The 19,617-nt window shown below is 42.1% G+C and overlaps 1 protein-coding gene across 8 annotated transcripts in view; it reads right to left on the bottom strand.

Annotated features, from left to right (window-relative positions):
* The window catches only part of RIC3 (RIC3 acetylcholine receptor chaperone), a 49,392-nt gene that overhangs the window by 6,610 nt on the left and 23,165 nt on the right, over window positions 1–19,617 (bottom strand). For 2 of the 8 annotated variants that reach the window (XM_067750040.1, XM_067750037.1), the window contains exons 2-5: window positions 13,763–13,989; window positions 12,466–12,541; window positions 10,503–10,596; window positions 1,372–1,520 (exon numbers count right to left, since the gene is read on the bottom strand). In XM_067750040.1, the coding sequence (XP_067606141.1) occupies window positions 1,372–1,520; window positions 10,503–10,596; window positions 12,466–12,541; window positions 13,763–13,989 (546 nt within the window). Of the gene's footprint in view, window positions 1–1,371; window positions 1,564–6,098; window positions 6,180–10,502; window positions 10,597–12,465; window positions 12,542–13,762; window positions 13,990–19,617 lie in introns of those variants that run through there. The other 6 variants (XR_010946154.1, XR_010946155.1, XM_067750038.1 and 3 more) reach the window with 6 other exon arrangements.

The raw sequence follows: 19,617 nt of genomic DNA, 5'->3' as shown, positions 1-19,617 counted from the left end.
TCCAGAATACATCCACACATACATGGGCAAATGATTTTCCATTTTCCAAAAGGGGAAGGGTTGGTTGATTTCCAACCAACACACCAAGGTAATTAAATGTAACAAAATAAGCTGGAACAATAGGATATCAATATGGAAAAATATTAACCTCAGTCCTGATACCTCACACCATATATAAATAACTAAAAATAGATCACAGGCCTAAATGTAAGAGCTAAAACCATACAATTTCTAGAAGAAAACAGAGGAGTTAGGCAAACTTTGAGTTAGGCAAAGATTTCTTAAACGCACACAATGAAAGTGAGTCATAAAAGAGAAAATGATAAACTGGACTTCATCAAAATGAAAAAAACTTCTGTTCTTTGAAAAGATGTCACTAAGAAAATAAAAAGGCAAGCCACAGACTAGGAGAAAATATTTGCAAAATTCATAACTGACAACTTATATCCAGACTATAGAAGGAACCCTTGCAACTAGAACACAACCAGCTCAATAAAGAAAGTGGCAAACAATGTGAACAAACTTCACCAAAGATATACAGATGGCAAATAAGTGTGTGAAAAAATGTTCAACATCATTAGTCACTGGGGAAATGCATACTAAAGTCACAAGCTAGATACCATTATACACTCACTTGAATAGCTAAAATTAAAAAGACTGATGATTCCAAGTGTTACCAGGGATGTGGAGGACTGTGATTCTCATACATTTCCAGTGGGAAGGCAAAATGGCAGAGCCACTCTGGAAAGCAGATTGACAGTTTCTAACAAAGTTGAACATACATGTATAAAACGCCAAAACCTCATTCCTAGATATATACACAAATATATGTTCCAACAAAAACACGTACACAAAAGTTCATAGTAGATTGCTTCATAATAGCTCAAAGCTGGCACCCAAATGTTCCTGAACTGGTGAATGGAGAAACAAACTACATCCAGACAACAGAACACTACTCAGCAATTAAAAGAGAGCGAGAACTACTAATACACTCAACACATGAGGCTCAAAAGCGTTATACTAAATCAACAAAGCCAGAAACAAAAGAGCACGTGCAGTGTGATCCATTTATATAGAAAAGGTAAAACTCTAGGGACAGAAAGCAGTTCAGCTGTTGCCAGAGCGGGAGGGGATTAGCAGCAAAGTGGGTGGGAACGTTCTGAGATGATGGAAATAGCATGACTAAATCATCACTATGGTATGATTATATAACTCTACACATTTGTCAAAACTTATCCAACTACACACTTAAAACTGGTGAACTGTATTGTATCCACATGATACCTCCGTAATAAAGCTGACTTTTAAAAATTCTGTAAGATCTCTTTTCTGGGCTGATGGTTAACAAAGAGATAAGAAGACACTGTTTACCTTCCCAGTCCTCCATGTAAGGGGCCTCCTCAGCTTCTTTCTCTGGAGTGGGTCTGTCAATGAATTTTCCTTCTTTCATGACCCTGGTGATTTCTCGGAGCTGATGCAGCAATCGTTTTTCTTGGTCAGAAGTCACGGCCTGTGCTCTGCTTAGAAACAGCAGACAATCCGGCCAGTTAGTGGTAAATACTCCTAGGCAAGGAACATAAACATCACTGTGATCTGTCTGGACTCCAGGAAGTTCAACAGCAACAGATAATTACTCTGGGAACTGATCCTGGAACTGCATAGCTGGGAACTAGAGATGTCAGTTCAATGTTTTGATTTTATAAATGGGGAAACTAAGGCCCAGAATAGATCAAGTGACTGTCCAAGGTCCCAGAATGATTTAATGTCAATACTGAGACAAGACCCCAGCTGTCTGAGCCTTCAGTTCAGTGTTCTTTCATTACACCTCACTGCCCTGATTCTCTAATCTCAAGCAATTTCACCATTACTTATATTATTCCATTTACAAACAAGCCACTTTTCTCTGAAGTAATGTCATCAAAAGAAAATGTGCTGGACCATTTGCCTCAACTAGGGAAAAATATGCTACTAGGCCAACCCTGGAATTACCAGGCTGAATCTGTTTGTGCAGAAATAAAGATATATCCTAAAATTTCAGAGCTGGCTCATTCTGACAAATCACTGAAACCAGAGAAATTGGGAAAACTGAGGCCCATGGAGGGGAAACTATACATCATCACACTGTTAGTTAATGTCAGTTCTAAAAGTAAAGTCTCCTGACTTCTGACAGCATTCTGGTGCAATTCTTTTTTTTTTTTTTTGCGGTACGCGGGCCTCTCACTGCTGTGGCCTCTCCCGTTGCGGAGCACAGGCTCCGGATGCGCAGGCTCAGCAGCCATGGCTCACGGGCCCAGCCGCTCCACGGCATGTGGGATCTTCCCGGACTGGGGCACGAACCCGTGTCCCCTGCATCTGCAGGCGGACTCTCAACCACTGCGCCACCAGGGAAGCCCCTGGTGCAATTCTTGACGCACAGTGCTCAAGCTGCACAGTTCAGAAAACCTGGGTGTGACCCCTAACTTAGCTGTGTGGCTCTGGGGAAACGTCTACACAAGTAAGATGAGGCTCAAGGATAATGGTGTGACTCTTTGAGAGGGAAGCGCTGCATCGAACTGGCAGGCAAGCAAGGCCCTACTCAGAAGACTGAGAACTGTCTGCTTTGGGACCAGTTTTACCTAGTGGCAGGATTTAACAGAGGCTACTTATGCTCCTCTTAAAAACCCAAAGCACCCGAAGTCAAGATAACACTCATGAAGAAGAAATGATACACTCTGTACCAGCCTCATGGAAGTGCCACCAGTCTTTCTAATAGTCCAGCCCCGAGCCTACGTTTCTTTTTACATTTAACCTACATTACGTTACCCTTAATGACTAATAGGGAAGAAGGAAAAACTGCTTCTCCCGCCAACATTAAGATGGCAACTAAGGAAAATGGAGATGCAACATTTCTACAGACCTCAGTGGGAGGAAAACAAAAGCCCCATGAGCTCCACTTTTTCTACAATAAATGGCCTCAAAGCCACGAACTGAAGAAGCCTGTCTGTTCTACCTGCAGCTGAACAGCTGCTTTACTCCTTCCCATCAGTACAGGAGTGCTGACTCACCCTAACTACTTATGTATTCTATAATCCCTAATTCTTACTGTTACAACTACTCACTTTGTGGGAGGCTTCTGGGGCAGCTAGGTCACCCCTAGCTGAAAGAGCCTATGTGATTATCACAACATGCTGCACACGTTACTTCTCTGGACTGTACTTAGTACATTCTGATTTTTACTAAAGGAAACAGTCTTAACTTTGTTTCCTAACTCATGGAAAATCGGAACCTTTAAACAAAAGGGGGACGGGTAGGCTAAGAGAAGCAGAAACAGACAAGAGAAGCTTTCTTAGAGCATTCCAAACTAGAGTGTCTTCAGGGGTATTCAGTGTCCATATCATACATTAGGCAATTAATCGTGGTCCACCTTACATCTGAATTTATTGCAATGAAGACTTTCATGGATTTCTCATTGTCTCAACTTGGTTTGATACTCCTGGAGGGCAGTGATAAGCTCACAACAGGCACAGTGTACAGGCACAGTGCCATGAACATTTTAAGTGCTCAATGAATGTGTTGGTTTGATTGGTCCCCATGTCTTCTACCTCCCTGAAATCTGGCTTCCACTCCATCATTTTACCAAAACTTGTGAAAATCAATGACCAGTGACCACTTTACTTTTTTTTTTTTTTCTGTGCAGCATGTGGGATCTTAGTTCACCGACCAGGGATTGAACCCATACCCCCTGCAGTGGAAGCACAGAGTCGTAACCATTGGACTGCCCAGGGAATTCCCCAATGACCACTTTAAAGTCCAGAAGTCTTTTTTCTCACATTTCATTCTTCTTGACTTTTCTGTACTAAGGACCGTCCTCTCCTTGAAACGTCCTCCTCCCTCGGCATTTGTATTCCTCCCACTTATTTAACCATTCCTTGTATCTTTGATCCTGGCTCACTTTCCTACTCCCACATCCTAAAACATGGTTTTCCTGAAGGCTCAATCCTAGGACTCTTGTTTCTCCACTCCTACAAGCCCTCAGGAAGCTGACCCAATTACACAGATTAAACCATCACCTCTACACAGACGATGCCCAATCTCTACCTCTAATCTTGACTTTTCACACAAAGGCCAGTCTCATAACTCCAGTTACCTCCTGGGCATTTCTACTTGGAGGCCTTGTCACTGTAATAAAGTCAAACTTAAATTCACGCTTCAAAACCACGTCCTGGTTGGCCCAGGATCGTGAGCAGCTGCGTGAACAGGTAAGCTAGGTGAGGTTGGCTATGGCCGATTCCAAGATGCTAGAAAAATAAAAAGTCAAGTTGGGAGATAACTCAGACTTCTGAATGCTACTGCTGTAAATCCAGAGGAAGCATCAAGTTCTGAGTCCAAGAGTTAAACACAGAGAGAAGAATGAAACAGTGTCTTCCAACACCATTCATGATGAGAACGGAAACCAGACCAGCAAAAGAATGCTGGCGACTGCCACACAGTAATTATATGCCTCAAGGATTTGGGGATCTCATCTTCCCCGCATGGCCCTTACCTCTTGCTCCCAGCCAAGTGACTTCCGGACTTGTGTCCTCTGTTCTGACCTCAATACCCAAATTTCCTATTGTTGCTGCTTATCATACATGGGTGTTCTGGTGGCACTTCGACCATACTCAAAGCTGAACTCATGATCCCTATTCCAAAGGCTTATCTTCATTCTTCTGTGTTTTTATTTTGGTTGATGCCGTAATCTTCCTCCCAGTTTGGGCTGTAAGTCTCCAAATCGTCCATCTCCTCTCCTTCATTTCTCTTATCTAGTCAGTCTGCCTTTGGAAAACCAATCCCTCTTCTGCTCACAGTGCAGAGGCTGAAGCCACCCATCCCCTCACTTCTCCTTCTACAGTGGCCACGTGGCCCACGGCCTATCATCACACTCCATCCCCTTGGCTGCAGTGACTGATTCAGTGATATATACAGTTGGGCCAACTACACTTTCTCCTAAAACTGGATCTTGAACACAGCGAAGCCTGAACTGAAAATTTTTCATGTTAATTCATCCCGGCAGCAGTCCTTGAAGAGACTGTCTATTTGCTCCTGCTCCTAAATCCCGACAGCTGCTCTGGTTCCCATTCTTCCTGAAACTTAGATCTTCAGCTATTCTTTTGATACTGTAAGCGACCCCATACTCTTCCAATAAATTCGGCCGCACCCCCCAAAAAACAAATTTTTGCTACCCAGAGTTGTCTGCCTGAAACCAAGGAATCCTGATACAGCCTGCGATTCTCTTTTCCTCCTTGAAGTCCCCTTAATCTGCCCCCCACCTCTTTTCTCCTCTCACTGGCCTATGCATCACTTTTGCTAGAACCTTTTCAATATCCTAGCATACAGCCACCCTAGACTAGAACCTTTTCAACATCCTAGCATACAGCCACCCTAGACTAGAACCTTTTCAACACCCTAGCATACAGCCACCCTAGACTAGACCTTTTTCAATGTCCTAGCATACAGCCACCCTAGACATGAGTTATTTTTCTAAAGCACAGCAGATTATACCATTTCTTTTCAAAAGCCGTCAGAGGCCCTCCACTGTAAAGACAATAAATGCCAACTTCTCAGCCTACCGTCCAGGGCCTTCCAGTCTGCCCCCAGTTTACTTTTCTAGTTCTTTCTCCCATGAGTTACCTCCCTAACCATTTACCACAGCCCTGGTGTACCCTACTCCCGTTACTTCGAACTACTTGCTATTCCAAAAAACGTGCCTGACCTCTCACCTTGTTTGCTGCTTGTGCCACCCTCTCCCTCTGGAACATTCTTCCCCCAACGCTGCCAGAGGGAATCCTTCCATCCTGTAAGGCTTATTTAAATTCTCTCTTTTTCTTGAGACCTTCTGTGGTAGGCAGAATAATGTCTCCTCACCAGCCCCAAATATGTCCACATCCTAGTCCCTGGAACCTATAATGATGTTACCTTATACATAAGGGGACTTCAGGTTGCAAATGGAATAAAGGTTGCAAATCAGCTGGCCTTAAAACAGATTATCCTGGATTATCTGGGAGGACACAATGTATTTATGAGGGTCCTTAAAAGTAGAAGGGGGAGGCAGAAGAGGCCAAAGTAATAATATAACGTACGAAAGTCTCAACCCACTGTTGCTGGCTTTGAAAGTGGAGGAAAGGGTCCATGAGCCAAGGAATGTGGGCAGCTTCTAAAATCTGAAAAAGGCAAGGAAACAGATTTTACCCTGGAGCCTCCAGAAGGGAACGCAGTCTGGCAAACACCTTGATTTTAGCCCAGTGTAGGACTTCTAACATACAGACCTATAAGATAACAACGTGTATTGTTTTAAGACATCAAGTTCGGGATAATTTGTTATAGCAGCCACAGAAAACTAATACAGGTTCCCAGAGCACACTCTTTCTCTCTGAGATGCAGTTCCTTAAAGAGAAAATAATTGCTACTGACAACCATAGAGGGCTGTGCAGAACGAATCAAAATAGGTACCAAAGATATTCTTATTATTGCTGAAAATGCCTGCTTTAAACTACTTTCTTTACATCTACCTCATTCATTCTTTCAACATGTACAGACACTGTCGATGTGCCAGCACTAGGAACGAAATTTGAACAATGAGCCAGCTCTAGGAATGCAAGTTTGAACAATGAAAATTCCCTGTCCTCAATAAGGTTACAGGGCATTAGGGAAGACAGAAAAGTTAACAGAAGGTAAGGAAGTAACACGATGCTTACATTATCCAGCAAACAGAGGTGGCCAAGGGAGGATATGGGAGGAACACCTAACCAAGTTGTGGGTTCAGGGAAAGACTCTCAGAGGAAATGATGTCTAAGTTGAGACCTCTAAGACAAGCAAGAGTTAAAACAAGTGTGTGTGGGGAGGCGGTCGGGGGCAACATCCAAGCAAAGGAAAAAAGTATATGCAAAATCCTAGAAGTGGAAGTGCCCAGGTACTTCAGAGGAACAGCAAGCAGTGTAGCGGGACCACAGACACAGAGAGAGAGAGTAACGGAGAAAGATAAAGCAATTGAGGTACGCAGAGCCACGTCACCTAGGACCATGTAAGTCATGTTAAAGATTCTACTCTTTATCAAGAGCAACAGGGACCTACTGAAGGGTTAAAACAAAAGACGTAATCCACTGGTTTGGAAAGCAGAAAGTGAATTGAAAGGAGGCAAATTAGAGGAAAAGAAACCACATGAGACAGTTCTGACCTATGTCAAAAATAAAGGCATTCTCTACTCACTCACTTACTCATTCTTCCATTTCAATTAATACTTTTCTAAAGCCTACTACTGGCTTGTGCTAGGCTCTGGGAATAAGAAGGATAATCCCTGCCCTAGTAGAGTTTAGAGTGTTTTACAGGGAGACAGACTTATTAATTAGGAAGAAATGACAAGACATGGTGATTAATGAGATATGGGAAGTGAAGGAAAAGGTGAATCAAAGATGACATCTAATTTCTGCTTTGGGCAACTAAGTAGATGGAGGAGCCATTTGCTGAGATGGGGAACATTAAAGGTAGAATAGGTTCATCTGGGGGTAGATGATGAGTTCCACTTTGGATGTTCATTCACTCAGGGGACATTTACTGTTTGATGAGGATAAGAGTAGCTATCTATGAGACATGGCCAGTAGGACCCTGAATATAGAGGTCAGCAAATGAAGAGAAGGATCTCAACAGGGAATGGCCATGATTTACTCTTCTATCATGGTAATAAGTACAGATGCTTGCATCAAAAGTGAATATCTACTCTTTTCCAATGGTATTTACTTAGTACCTACTATGTGAACACAGTGAACAAGAGAGACTAAGCCTGTCCTCAGACTTTACACCCCCACAACGCCTGCCAGCAATCTGTGGTCCCACATGATGCTTGACATGCCTGCCAAGGTGTTTGCTGCCCGAGGCTGTACCCTCACTTCTCCTCTTGGGCCATTCCATGCTTCTAGGTAAATAGTTACAGTGGGACGTGCTGCTCCAGGAAGGAACTTTCACTGATCACAAGGACAAAAATGAGGACACCTTGATTCGGATTCCTAGATCCTTTCCTTAGTCTTTGTGTCCTTGGGGTAGAGAGTCTGCTTAATGTCAGACATAACATGGCACAATACCAACCTTCCAGGAGGCTTAATTATTTAAAAATGTGTGCAGACTTAATATCGCTCACAGGTGAAAGCTGTCTGAAAAGTTTTGTTAGATAGTATTAAAAACCTTTCCCATATCTTGATGCTTACATAAGCATTAAGATGAAGTATCAGAAAGAGCATACTTTGGGAATTTTAAGCAAAATCTTACAGTTATGGAGTGATATTATATAAAAGGACTTAGAAGGCTGCAAAGGAACAAGCCTTCTTTGTCTTAAATCCTCTCCTTGACCTCCAGAAGCCTGGCAATGTGATAAAATCTTATCTGACAGAAAAAATACTGGGGTATTTTGGGCTCTTCTAATAATCCTAGAAGCACAGACTTGTAAAAGAACAAATGCCACAGAAACTAAGGTTAAAGGCTTTAAGCATAAAAAGGAAAAGAATGTAAAACATGCAGCTACCTAGCCCTTGCAGTTTTGAAGGTGGAAGTCCCATAGGGCCTACCTGTAAGGATAAAAGGTTTTAGATTAAGGAGTTTCAGAGAGAAGGTCACCTCCTTATAGACTGGAAAATGAGACATCTGGGAAAGAGAGACACAAGCTATGCTCTCTTGAGGGGAAGGAGAGCTGCTCCCTGGTTCCTGAGAGGTACTGTGGAAAATACTTTACACAATCATTGCCATGTGGCAGTGGCCTCAGCATGTTCTCAAAGAGCCCATGCTCCAGCAACTTACTAGGAATATATAACCTGAGCTAGGACCCGCTGTCCCAGAAACAATGAGATGGCGCAGCTCCAGCGGCAGTGGCGGTGGTGGCACGCAACTCCTCTGCCTTCGCACATAAAACGTGGAGCAGCAACCCTAGCTGGCACAAGGAGGACAGACAGTAGTTAGGGGTCACAGTACTGCACCCCTGGCTTCGGCAATGGACAAATGGTATGCGTGGTGGGGTCATCTGGTTTGAGCTAAGGGAGTCTGAATAGCAGTGAAGAATAGTGAGAAAATATCTTCACATGGTTTCTTAGCCCAAAGCCCAGGGTTGGATCTCCTAGGTGGGAGGCCCTGCCCACAGATACTCACCTATAGTTTTCCTGACACTTAGGTGTGGCCTAGTGCTTCAAATAGACCAGGGCCAGGGTACAGATATTTTCTGAGGCACAAGGGTCTATAGAAGTCTGGTACTTCCCCACCCAGACTGTGAATGGTACAGGATAAGGGCAGAAAATGCCAGAAAAGTATAGCTGCACAAATTGGTTTAGTCACACTCATACAAAACAGTCAAACATTAGATAATGTATATAAAGCATTAGCTTAGAGCTTTGTTCTTAGCAAGTGCTCAATAATGCCAAATAGTATTATCCACTCACAGAGATATACTCATGTATAGATATGTACACCTATCTCTACCACTCTGGAGAAGTACAGATAGTCACTCTGCTTTCTGGACCAAAAGAAGGTCAACGGTCATGGGCCCAGATAGGCAAGGTTCACCCTCATGAATGTCATTTCAGCAGCAATGTAGACTTTGCAGGGAAAAGCCAAGCCAAGGGACTTCAATTCGAGGACGTTTACTCTTCTGCTATCTGGCCAAAGATGGGCAAGGCAGGAGCCAGGAAGCAGGGGAACCAGTGTGGGGCACTAGCAGCACAAGGATGGCAAACAGAAGAGGCTAAGGTAGAGCAGTTTTCTGGGGCAAAGACTCCACACTGAGCCCACGGGGCTATAGTAGGGACCTTTCAATACATCCTCCTGCACGGGATTTTGCCGCTCACCCCCAGTGCTTCCTCCATTCTTGTCAGAAGGCCTAGCGCGAACCGAATTCCTCTTTGTTCTCAATCTCACATTCTGGTTTCTCCTCCCTGGCCTTCCTACACCCACGTTTTCTTAGTTGATGCCCACTTCCATCAACCCCCTGAAGCCACCTTTTCGGATCCTCAGCCAGCCCTGTAGCAAGAGGAGTGTGTTTTCGCTGCAGAGCATCCTCAAGGGCTAGTTTGGCTCCTGACACCTACTTTACACATCTAGTTCTGCTCTGGAATAGTCAACACAAAACAAACGTGTACTCTGATCGTACTTGCTCTCTTCTCTCATTTTGCCTCAAACAGAAACCACAATATTTAATAATCTGGTTTTACTTAAAATTCTGCCTTTTTTTAGACAGCTAGGATATTGTCTTCCTTAAAACCCAGTTATTTTAGCCTGTAGTATCTGCTCACAAATTTACTCTCTCACAATAATGTTGCACAACATGGAACATATACTCTTGAAGATGAAACTGCTTGAGTGTGAAAATGGAAATGTTCAGGGAAAAATAATATGTAAGTGACAAATATGATAACAATGAAAGCAAGTGGGCCAGAAATCAAAGAAAAACAAAATTTTGAATTGACTCTCTAAATGGGAAACAGTCTGACCTCTGTTATGCGAAAACGTACCTCTCACCATTAGGCCCCACTCTGTTGATTAGTTTTTCCATGGCTTCCTCTGTCTCCTTCAGTTTTTCTTGTAGTTGAACAAGCTCAAAATTGGCTGAAAAATAAGCATCAATCTAAGAACCAACACGTACAACTCCCTAAGCCCTTTTCTGAAACACGGCTGGCTGTGACGCTCTACAATAATCCAGGCTGGTCCTGAGATCCAGCTAATCCAATCAGGACACAAAGGGTACTGAGGTCTAGACACCAAGATCTAAAGGATACACGTTTAGAAAGTGATGAATAAATCACTCTCTCACACACAGAAATATAGCAGGACCAGCCAAAGAAAATACCTAGGAGTGAAAAACATAGCCCTACACAGTCAGCCAAGAAGGAATGAAGATAACTCCTTTCTAATTCAAATGATACTTGAGGATAAAGGACCAAATCTGCTAAAGGGCTTCAGAAAAGGTGTTAAGACCCTGAAATGAACAATATTTCACCTGTCCCTAGGGTCTGAAAACTTATATGGAAGATAACAGTATAAAAGTTACTCTTCTTCAACAGAAGAAGTCTTGAACTAGGGCTGAGACCTTCCTGCCCAAGGTTTTCTACTTCAGTCATCTGGGGTGAGTGGTATAACCCTATCTCCCAGAAGCAGCTTTCTCAACAAGGGTCAGACAGGACCACAACTACTAAAAGTAATGTTAAGACCCTAAAAGTAGAACATAAAAAATCAATCACTCAATCAGTACACGAAATGAACTTTAAGGTAACAGGAAAATAAAATGTTGCTCATTATGTAGATAATCTAGTTATTCTGTTTCACATCCGAGTATCATTGTACACAGATATATTTAGAGGGTCACTATAAAATGTAATATTTCAAAGGCTTTTTAGTACTTGTACAACAAATTCTTATGCATGCAATTAACATCTGTGCCACACAAATGCTTAGGTTATTTTTATTTTCTGTATGATTCAAAATTGAAGCGTAAGAAGTTGATATAATTGCTACTACATTATCTTTGTTTTAAATGCATTATGTGACAGGATACAGAATTTGCTACTCTTTAGTTCACAAGTCTTTAAAAACAATTTCATGATGCATTTACAATCACTTTTGGTAAGACACTATTTCAATTAAGAATACAAAAATTCAAAAAAAAAAAAAAAAAGAATACAGCAGGGATCACAGTCATTTTGCTGATGCCTTTCTTTTAAAAAACTCCGATGAGGCTTCAGTATCCACAGGATAGTTTGGCCTTCAACAACACAGCTTATCCTGCCTACTCTTCATGCCTTCTTTCCCACAGCTGCCCTCTGTCAGACTGCGTCTTACTCAAGCACCCTATCTAATAGGCCCTCCTTCATACACAGCTAGGTGCGATTTCCCAGAAGGCTTTCGCCAAGTCCCTTCCTTCTAGGTGGTAAACTTTTCACAAGTTATTTTTCCCTGACATTCATCCTAGACTATAAATTCTCAGAGGGAAGAGGCATGCCATATATATTTCATTTTTCCAGAGAGCACAGAATATTCTAATTGGTCGGTAAATATTGGATGATCATGTTTCAAGAGTCAGAAGTGTTAAACTCTGTCCCTAGATCTAATAACTGACTTTGACAATGACTTGATCTCACTGCCTCAGTTTTCCTCTATGTGAAGTAAAGAAATTTGCTACCAATATTCTGAAGTCTAGAAATGAGAAGTAACCCATTCCAAGTGTAAAATATTAAGCTGCTAATATATAAAAAAAGTGAACTGGTGGTTGTTTACTTTTTATAACTATCTTTCCCTTAAAAGCCCAACATCAATATGGAAACTTGAGAATTCCCAGAGCTAAGGTAAAAATCGGCATCAGATTAATCTGGGACAACTTTTGAGACATGCTTTTAAGACATATCCACAGATTGTCCCTCTGGCTGTATTACAGCTGTCTGACTCAATAAAACTTATAAATATACTGAAAGGGGCACTTACTAATTTTCCTGTGGGTGCTTCCAGGTGTGGCAGTAGAGCACTTCCGATCCTCTGCAGTACTTTTCCCCTTTGAGAGCTGAGAATTGAAGGAGGTACAGTACATCAACAGCAGCTCAGAACCTCAAAGTCATGGAACCCCTCATATTAAATGGAAAAAAAAAAGGTTGGGAGAAAATCAAATCAAATAGCAACATTAGAGAAACATCTCAAAAAAAAAAAAAAAGCCAACAGAAGGTTTCCAAGTAAAAAATTATCAAGGTCAAGGCACAAGAAAAAAATCTCTTCACAAGCCATCTGCCTTGCCCAGGCTCATCCAAGACTCAACCTGGGCTGCCTGCAGAATTCCTAGGCAAGAATGAAGTCACCTCTTACTCTAGCTAGGAGGGCAGCCTCCTGCTTCTACTTACAGTGCCCAGGCCCAGGCTCATGGCTGGCCAAAGCCCGCCTGGAGATAGAACTTAACTGGGAGTCTACTTTTAAAAGGACCCAAATTGGGCTTCCCTGGTGGCGCCGTGGTTGAGAGTCCGCCTGCCGGTGCAGGCGACACGGGTTCGTACCCCGGTCCGGGAAGATCCCACATGCCGCGGAGGGGCTGGGCCCATGAGCCATGGCCGCTGAGCCTGCGCGTCCGGAGCCTGTGCTCCGCAACGGGAGAGGCCACAACAGTGAGAGGCCCGCATACCGCAAAAAAATAAAATAAAAGGACCCAAATCATATCTCCCCAGAGCTGGGAAATATCAGGCTTAGTTTCAGGACGCGGCAGTTCTGTTTCAGGAGAATTACTACAACTGATGTTAAAAACAGCACCTCATGCTCCTGCGGGTAAAAGGAAGAAAAAGTGGTGTTGGTACCGTCATTATTTGGCCTCACAGTGGCTACCTCGAAATCATTATGCCAATCCTCATGATAAAGTTCTTAGAACACCTTTATGCCTTTACAGTTTGCAAAGATGCCCAATCAAGAAAAAATTGGGGCAGGGTCGGGGGAGGGTAGGCTTTGAACTTTATTGCTCAGCGGATTAGGAACTAGAAGATTCAGGTTGAAGTGTTGGTTCTGCATTTTTAGTTGTGAATTCTGGGGCAAATTGTTCAGGTTCTGAGTGAAGATTTTCTCATCTGTAAAACTGAGATACGTGACAGCTATCCTAGGTACCTCATAAAGAGGAGGCAAGATTTAAAGAGATGATAGATTTGAAAAAGGGTTATGAACTATAAAGGGTTTTAATGCTGACAATGATTTTTATTATGATGATACTGGATTTTCATTGATGTAATATGATCAGGATGACTCCACTTACCTTAAATAAAATGTATAGTATATATAAAAAAATCCCCAAACCGTAGATTGGAATAATCTGCCCCATCAGGCCTCTTCCACTACCTCCTCCTCCAGTGCCTCCACCTGGTCCTTTAGCCTTTGCAAAGGCCTCCGCAAGGTGAGATCTCTGGAAGCGAGCCCCAGAGGTCTGGCCATCTGAGGGGGCCTGGTGATGATGCATCATAGGTGGAAATCGACCCAACTTCCCTGAGAAAATAAATCAATCAGTCTTTATTACTTCTACTATTTTAAATATGGCTATTAGGAAAACACCTCACGCACTGAGATACACAACAGAAGTCAACTCAAACAAGTTTAAGAAAAAACCCCAACTTGATTATAAGGATATAGAGGCATCACAAGAGTATCACACATATAATAAATATGATGTGGCCATCTCTAGCTGTTCACCAAACCCATTTTCTCTTCCTTTTGGGTCCACAGGTGGATAACATTTTCAGCTTCCCATACACTTAAATGTGGCCGTGTGACTGAGTTCCAGACAAAGCAATGTGAATGACAGGTGCTAGTTCAAGGCCTGGCCTATACAACGTCCCAGGTATTGAACTCCATGTTCATTTCCTTTCTGCAGGCTGGATGCTAACACCTACAGAGACATTGGAAGTCATGTGTTGAAAATGGCAGAGCTTCCATCAACCCGAGTTCCTGAGTAACTGTGTGGCACAGAGCCGTCCACTGCCACCACCTCACCAACTTAGAACCATCTGGACCTGTTTATGTGAGAAATAAACTTCTGTTGTGCTAGGGCCATTATACACTTTGGAGTTTATCTGTTAGAGTAGTTAGCCATCCCTAACTAATACACATAAGGAAATGCAATCTGATCTCAGAAGAGAACACAATCAGAAACTGGAAAGCCATCAGGATACCAGACAGCTACTCTCACATTCTACTTCAATCGTTCTCCCTCTCTGTGGGGCCAGAGGGCTTTTTTCTCTGTTCCTCTGTGCATATCTTCCTCATTCTCATTTCTCCGCCAGCATTTCTCTAGCTTCTCTGTGAACATAAAGGAAGACGTTCACTCCCAAAACACCTCAATCTGCATGTCCTTCAAGGGGCCAGCAGAGACTGGTCATAATTCCAAATTCCCTGCATACCTTCTCAGCTTGGGTAGGTATGCAGCACTTTCTAATCAGCTGTAGCTGAGCAGACAGGATTCATGTAGTACAAACGGTCACAGGGGCTCAGTCCTGTGAGTGGAAGTGCAGGGCTTAGAGAAAGGAGCGTGCATCAGTTTTCTCACATTTTTTTCTTCCATCAGGGGCAGCCAAACATTAACAGCGTCAAGCCTCCTCCAAGTCACAGGTGACAAAGAAAGGAAAGACTTCTCTTCAAAAGGCCATGTAAACAGGCTTGTGTGGATAATCCATTGACAGAAAACACTAAGGAGCAGAAAGACTTCCCGACTCAGGCTCTAAAAATACAAACTACACAGTAAAAACTGTTGGATTTGACTTCAATAAAATTATGGATTTCTGTTCAATAAAGAATACCATAACAGGGTTAAGATAGATGACAGGCAAGGAAAAGCTTCTGCAACGTCTAAAATTGACAACGGATTAAATCTCTAGCATAGACAAGGAATTCCTACAATTTGATATGAACATCAGAGGAAACCCAATAGAAAAATGGCCAAAAGATATGAGTAGGAAACTCACAGAAAGAGAAGTTCAAATGGTTAACAAGTACATAAAGAGATGATCAAAATAAAACCAACAAGAAAAATGCTAATTAAAACAATGAGCTAGCACTTATACCTATAAGAAGGGCAAAAATTAGAATGGTGGGTAATAGTAGGTACTGTCAAAGATGTGGGGAGGCAAGAACTCTCGTGTATTATGGGTAAGAGTGTAAACGGATACAGCCATTCTGCTAAGTGATCTGGCTGCACTGAGTGACATTAAAGCTACGCCCTATTATCCAGTGATCCTATACTGGTGGATAAATTCCAGAGAAATTCTCAAATAAGGCTGTCTGTATCCGAATTCAAACTATAGACTCTATAGACCTGTGTGAGAATGTTCACTGTGACGATGTTGTAGCAGGGAGCCTGAAGTAACTTGGATCTCTGTAACTGTTAGAATGCAGAATCAAAATGGAGTAGATACAAACATGAAATTCCACGCAGCTTTTAGAAAACACTTTAGATACACCTACAGCAATATGAACATATCTTAAAAAGCACAGCATCGAGAAAAATAAGCAAATACCACATGTAAGCTAAAGACACACTATAATTATACTACATATCTTTCAAGCAAATATGTAGGTATAAGGACATAAAACAAACACATTAGAGTGGGTGCACATGAACGGAGAAAGGAATGGGCATGTGGAGTGAAGGTAAAGGGTTAAAAAGAAAGTAACGAAATAAGAAAGCAACCTTGCACTGGTGATGTTAATCGGGGGCTATGAACTGAGGACTATCTTCAAGTCAACTCTCTGCTCCTGAGGTGAGAGAGATGGTGGGTGGGCAGGCAAGGAGTGAGACAGGCAGCCACTGGGCCTGGGGGCTGCCCTCTGCCTGTATCCTCTCTCAGCCGGGCTCCACCCCAACAATCCTTTTTTCCCTCTTGATACTGACTTCGGGTGACATGGAAGTTAGAAGAAATGCTTCTTTTTAAGAGGAGGCCAGCAACAGAAGCACAACTTCAGACAGTAGAAGCAAGCAAGCAGGTCACTACTCCTTATTCCGGGTACTGGTGACTATTTTGCTACTAAACTGTCAAGGATCTTAATATCTTAAATGGTCCTAGCTTTAAGGCTATAATGCACTTTGAACAAATGCCTAGCCAGCATGTAAGAAGCTAACCTTTCCCTTGAGAGAATCTGATATATCGGGTGGTTGCTGCTCAATAAACTAGATTTAATATCTGTAGTAATACGTTGTTGAACTTCATTTAATTGTACTGAGAAGACTGTTCTCAAAACTTGGCATAAAACAAAATATAAAAAATTAAAACCAAATAATGGCACAAAAGGCATTATTTTGCATTTCTAAAATCGAAAAATGATGATGCTAAACATCACACATCTGCCCCCAAAACTTTTATAGATCTGTCAGCCAAGAAGATTTATTGGACCACTATTATGTTCAGGACTCTGTGCTGTAGGTAGGAAAGGAAGAGAACCATAAATGAGACGGAAACAATGGTTCCCACGTGAAACAATGCTTTTAAAAAGTAGCATATCCAAAACAAACAGCAAAAAAGGAACAGGGTACTACGGATCTTATTACTAGACAAACTAAATGTCTAAGTATTGAAAGAATGCAAAAAAAAGGGAGAGGAATCAGATGGGATCAATCACTGAAGGGAGTGAGATTCAGAACAGAAGAGAAGCAAAGGCACACTAGGAGAAAAGAGGACTGTGTGCAATGAGAAAAAAGATGAGAACAAAGAAATAAGAACAAAGAATAAATAAGGTTAACTCAAATCCAATAAGGGAAGTAACAAGAGATAAGGAGAGAAAAGCAGCGGTGGGTTAAATGTTAACTTGTATCATATAAATTTAATACTGTGGATCTAGGATCAGGGAAATGATTTAATCAGAAGGGTGTCTGAGGAGGGTTATTCCAGCAGTTGAGTAAGGACCTAAGAGAGAGAAACCAGGGTCTGGGAAATCAGCCAGAAGACAGCTATAGCTATAGAAAGGAAAAGATGGGTCCAAGGGCTTTTACCATGTAATGATCAGCAACATTTAATAATGAATGGGGAGTGGGGGATTGGAAAACTCGAAGGTTGGTTTAAGATACTAAGAGAAGACAATGAGGAAAACTGGGAGGGCTTATGGTTAGGGGAAGACTGAACACCTATTTTTCACATGTTAAATTCTAGGCGTTGTTGGCATATTCAGAGGAAATTTTTATTAGACTGTAGTTAGGCTTGAGAAGAAACTCTGAGCTACCTAAATGACAAAGCTAATTAAAATTGCATGAACAGTTCCCGTACCAAAAAAAATGGAGGGGTATGTGTACTTATGTGCAAAAATAGGAAGAAAAGAAAACTGCGCTGGTCAAAGAAGACCAGAAGCAAACCAGTATCATAAAAGTCAAAGGAGGATAGACTTTAAAGCAACTGAGAAATCTAGAACAAACTGATAAAAGACTAATGGCTATCCCTGTTTTTAGACACAATGTATTCTTGGGAAAAGATGGCCATCACATGTAATCTTGACTGTCCACCTATTTGGACAATAACAGAAACCAATATACTACAAAGCATCATAGAATCTTCAGAGTCAGAAGGAGCCTTAAAAGTCATCCAGCCTCTCAACAAATGCTATGGGGACAAGACATTCACATGCAAAAGAATGAAGTTAGACCCCTACCTCACACCATATTAAATTTCTAAAAACTAACTGAAAATAGATTGGAGACCTAAATATAAGAACCAAAACCATAAAAGTCTTAGAAAAATAATAAACATAAATCCTACAAAAAAAACCCAAAAACATAAATCCTTGTGACCTTAGATTAGGCACTGTTTTCTTAGATATGACACCAAAAGCACAAGCAACCAAAGGAAAAATAAGTGGACTTCATCAAATTTTAAAACTTTTGTGCTGCAAAGACACCATCAAGAAAGTGAAGACAACCCACTGAATGAAAGAAAATATCATATATCTGATAAAGGTTGAGTATCCAAAATATATAAAGAACTCTTACCACTCAACAAAAAGACAATCCAATTAAAAATGAACAAAATATCTTAATAGACATTTTTCCAAAGAAGATATATAATGGCCAACATGCACATGAAAAGATGTTCAACATCACTAGCAATCAAAGAAATGTAAATTAAACCCACAATGAGATAGAACTTTACACCCATAGGATGCTATAATCAAAAAGACATAATTGATGGGCCATCCCTGGTGGCGCAGTGGTTAAGAATCTGCCTGCCAATGCAGGGGACACGAGTTCAAGCCCTTGCCCGGGAAGATCCCACATGCCGCAGAGCAACTGCGACCATGAGCCACAACTACTGAGCCCGCGTGCCACAACTACTGAAGCCCAAGTGCCTAGAGACCATGCTCCGCAACAAGAGAAGTCACCAAAAAGAGAAGCCCGCGCACTGCAACAAAGAGTAGCCCCCGCTTGCCACAACTAGAGAAAGCCCGTGTGCAGCAATGAAGACCCAACACAGCCAAAAAATAAATTAATAAAAAAAAAGACATAATCTAAAGTGTTGGTGAGGATGTGGAGAAAATGGAACTACTGTACTCTGCTGGGTGGGAATGTAAAATAGTGCAGTTGCTTTGAAAAACAGTCTGGCAGTTCCTCAAAAAGGTAAACAAAGTTTCCATATGACCCAGCAATTCTGCCCTTAGGTATATACCCAAGAAGAATATGTTCACACAAAAACTATGTACAAAAAAGATCTTGCTGTGATTTGTGTCAAAGAGTGTTCTTCCTATGTTTTCCTGTAAGAGTTTTATAGTGTTCGGTCTTACATTTAGGTCTTTTTTTTTTTTTTTGCCGTACAAGGGCCTCTCACTGTTGTGGCCTCTCCTGTTGCGGAGCACAGGCTCCGGACGCGCAGGCTCAGCGGCCATGGCTCACGGGCCCAGCCGCTCCACGGCATGTGGGATCTTCCCGGACCGGGGCACGAACCCGTGTGCCCTGCATCGGCAGGCGGACTCTCAACCACTGCGCCACCAGGGAAGCCCCCTACGTTTAGGTCTTTAATCCATTTTAAGTTTTTGTGTATGGTGTTATATATATACACGCACGTATGTGGAATCTAGAAAAATGGTACAGATGACCTATTTACAGGGCAGGAATAGAGATGCAGATATAGGGAACAGACGTGT

The sequence above is a fragment of the Pseudorca crassidens genome, chromosome 9, assembly GCF_039906515.1.
Source record: "Pseudorca crassidens isolate mPseCra1 chromosome 9, mPseCra1.hap1, whole genome shotgun sequence".
In the NCBI taxonomy this organism is placed as follows: Eukaryota; Metazoa; Chordata; class Mammalia; order Artiodactyla; family Delphinidae; genus Pseudorca; species Pseudorca crassidens.
This window is presented reverse-complemented; position numbering and strand designations above follow the sequence as displayed.